We start from the raw sequence: 1,589 nt of genomic DNA on the forward strand, positions 1-1,589 counted from the left end.
GCCGCGTAGCCGTAGCCGGCGGCCAGCGGCGCCAGCAGCGCCAGGCTCCGCAGCAGCACCCGGCGCTGCGGGAAAAGGGGTGCTTTTGGGGGGGGGACTGCGGGGGGCACCGCGACCCCCCTCCCCAAAACGGGCCCCACCTTGTGGGGGCTGTAGCGCAGGTAGACCAGGACGCAGAGGGTGTTGAGCGCGGCGCCCACCGCGTTCACCGCCACCAGCGTGGGGTCCCGCTTGAGGCAGCCGTAGCCCAGCCAGCCCAGGTTGCTGCGGGCACGGGGGGCGCTGGCACCGCCTCGGGTGCCAACCGGACCCCTTTGCCCCCCACCCCGGCCCCGTACTTGGCGTCCGTGGCCAGGAAGGGCAGGAACTGGATGTTCTCCACGCTCTGCGTCGCCAGCATCTGCCGCAGGTCGGAGCTGGGGGGCGGCGGGGATGCTGGGGGGCCCAGGGACCCTCCGCACACAGGGGCCCCCAGTCCAGGCACAGGTTTGACCCTCTGCCCCCCAAGYCCAATCCGTGCCTTCCTGCACAGCCCCCTCCTGCAGGCCCCATTGCAGCCTCCGCCCCCTGTGCCCCCTTCCATGCCCCCCACGGCAGCCTGTCCCAGTGTGACCCCAATGTCCCTGCAGTGTCCCCTGGATCTGCCCCATTGCACACACTGCCCCCAGGCCTGCCCCATTGCATGTGTCCACCCCCTTGGGCCTGCCCCATTGCACTCCCAGCACCTCCGGTGCCCCCCGAGCCAGCCCCGATGCCCTCCCCATTGCAACCCCCATATGATAGCCCCCCCCATGCCCCCTAAGCCCCCAGGGCAGCCCCTGCCACAGTGTGCTCCCCATTGCACCCCCAGTACCCCCAGGCCCTGCCCCACTGCAGCCCCGGTGCCCTCCCCATTGCACCCCCAGTGCCCCTGGGCCCTGCCCCATTGCACCCCGTGCTCCTGGGCCCTGCCCCATTGCACCCCAAGTGCCCCTGGGCCCTGCCCCATTGCACCCCGTGCTCCTGGGCCCTGCCCCATTGCACCCCCAGTGCCCCCAGTGTCCTCCTCATTGCACCCCCAGTGTCCCCAGCCCTGCCCCATTGCAGCCCCGTCCCCCGCCGCCCCCCGGGCTCCCTCGTGCGCTCCCGGTTGCCCCGCGGCTCCCGGCCGCCTCCCTCCCCCCGCCGCCGGTGGCGGCGCCGCTCCCGGAAGCAGCTCCGGGTGTGGGCGGCGCCGGTGCCGGTGCCGGTGCCGGTGCCGGTGCCGGGCTCACAGGCCGGTGCCGAACATGGCGAGGGTGCAGGCGAGGCAGGCGGCGGCGAGCAGCGGCGCGGGGGCCATCGCGCGCGGGCCGCTCCCGCGTGGGCCCCGCGGCGGGCGGGCGGCGCGAGGGGGACGCGCCGCGGGGGAGGGACCCGCGCCCCGACACCGCCCCGACGGGCGGCACCGCCGCGGGCAGGGCCCGCCCGGCACCGGGGCTCGCGCCTCGGGACGGGCCCGGGGCTCAGACCCTCGGTACCGGCCCTGGGGCTCGGACTCGGCCCCGGCCCGGATCCCCCTGCTCCTCGGTACCGGCCCGGATCCCCCTGCTCCTCAGCACCAGCCCCGG

General features: G+C 75.6%; 1 protein-coding gene across 1 annotated transcript in view; it reads right to left on the reverse strand.

Annotated features, from left to right (window-relative positions):
• The window catches only part of SLC50A1 (solute carrier family 50 member 1), a 3,793-nt gene extending 2,472 nt beyond the window's left edge, over window positions 1–1,321 (reverse strand). The window contains exons 1-4 of the mRNA XM_026045969.1: window positions 1,254–1,321; window positions 339–416; window positions 141–264; window positions 3–65 (exon numbers count right to left, since the gene is read on the reverse strand). Of these exons, the coding sequence (XP_025901754.1) occupies window positions 3–65; window positions 141–264; window positions 339–416; window positions 1,254–1,321 (333 nt within the window). The remainder of the gene's footprint in view (window positions 1–2; window positions 66–140; window positions 265–338; window positions 417–1,253) is intronic.
• Window positions 1,322–1,589: the final 268 nt, after the last annotated feature.

This window comes from Nothoprocta perdicaria, unplaced genomic scaffold (genome assembly GCF_003342845.1).
Source record: "Nothoprocta perdicaria isolate Ctin4 unplaced genomic scaffold, notPer1 scaffold_419, whole genome shotgun sequence".
NCBI classification, from domain to species: Eukaryota; Metazoa; Chordata; class Aves; order Tinamiformes; family Tinamidae; genus Nothoprocta; species Nothoprocta perdicaria.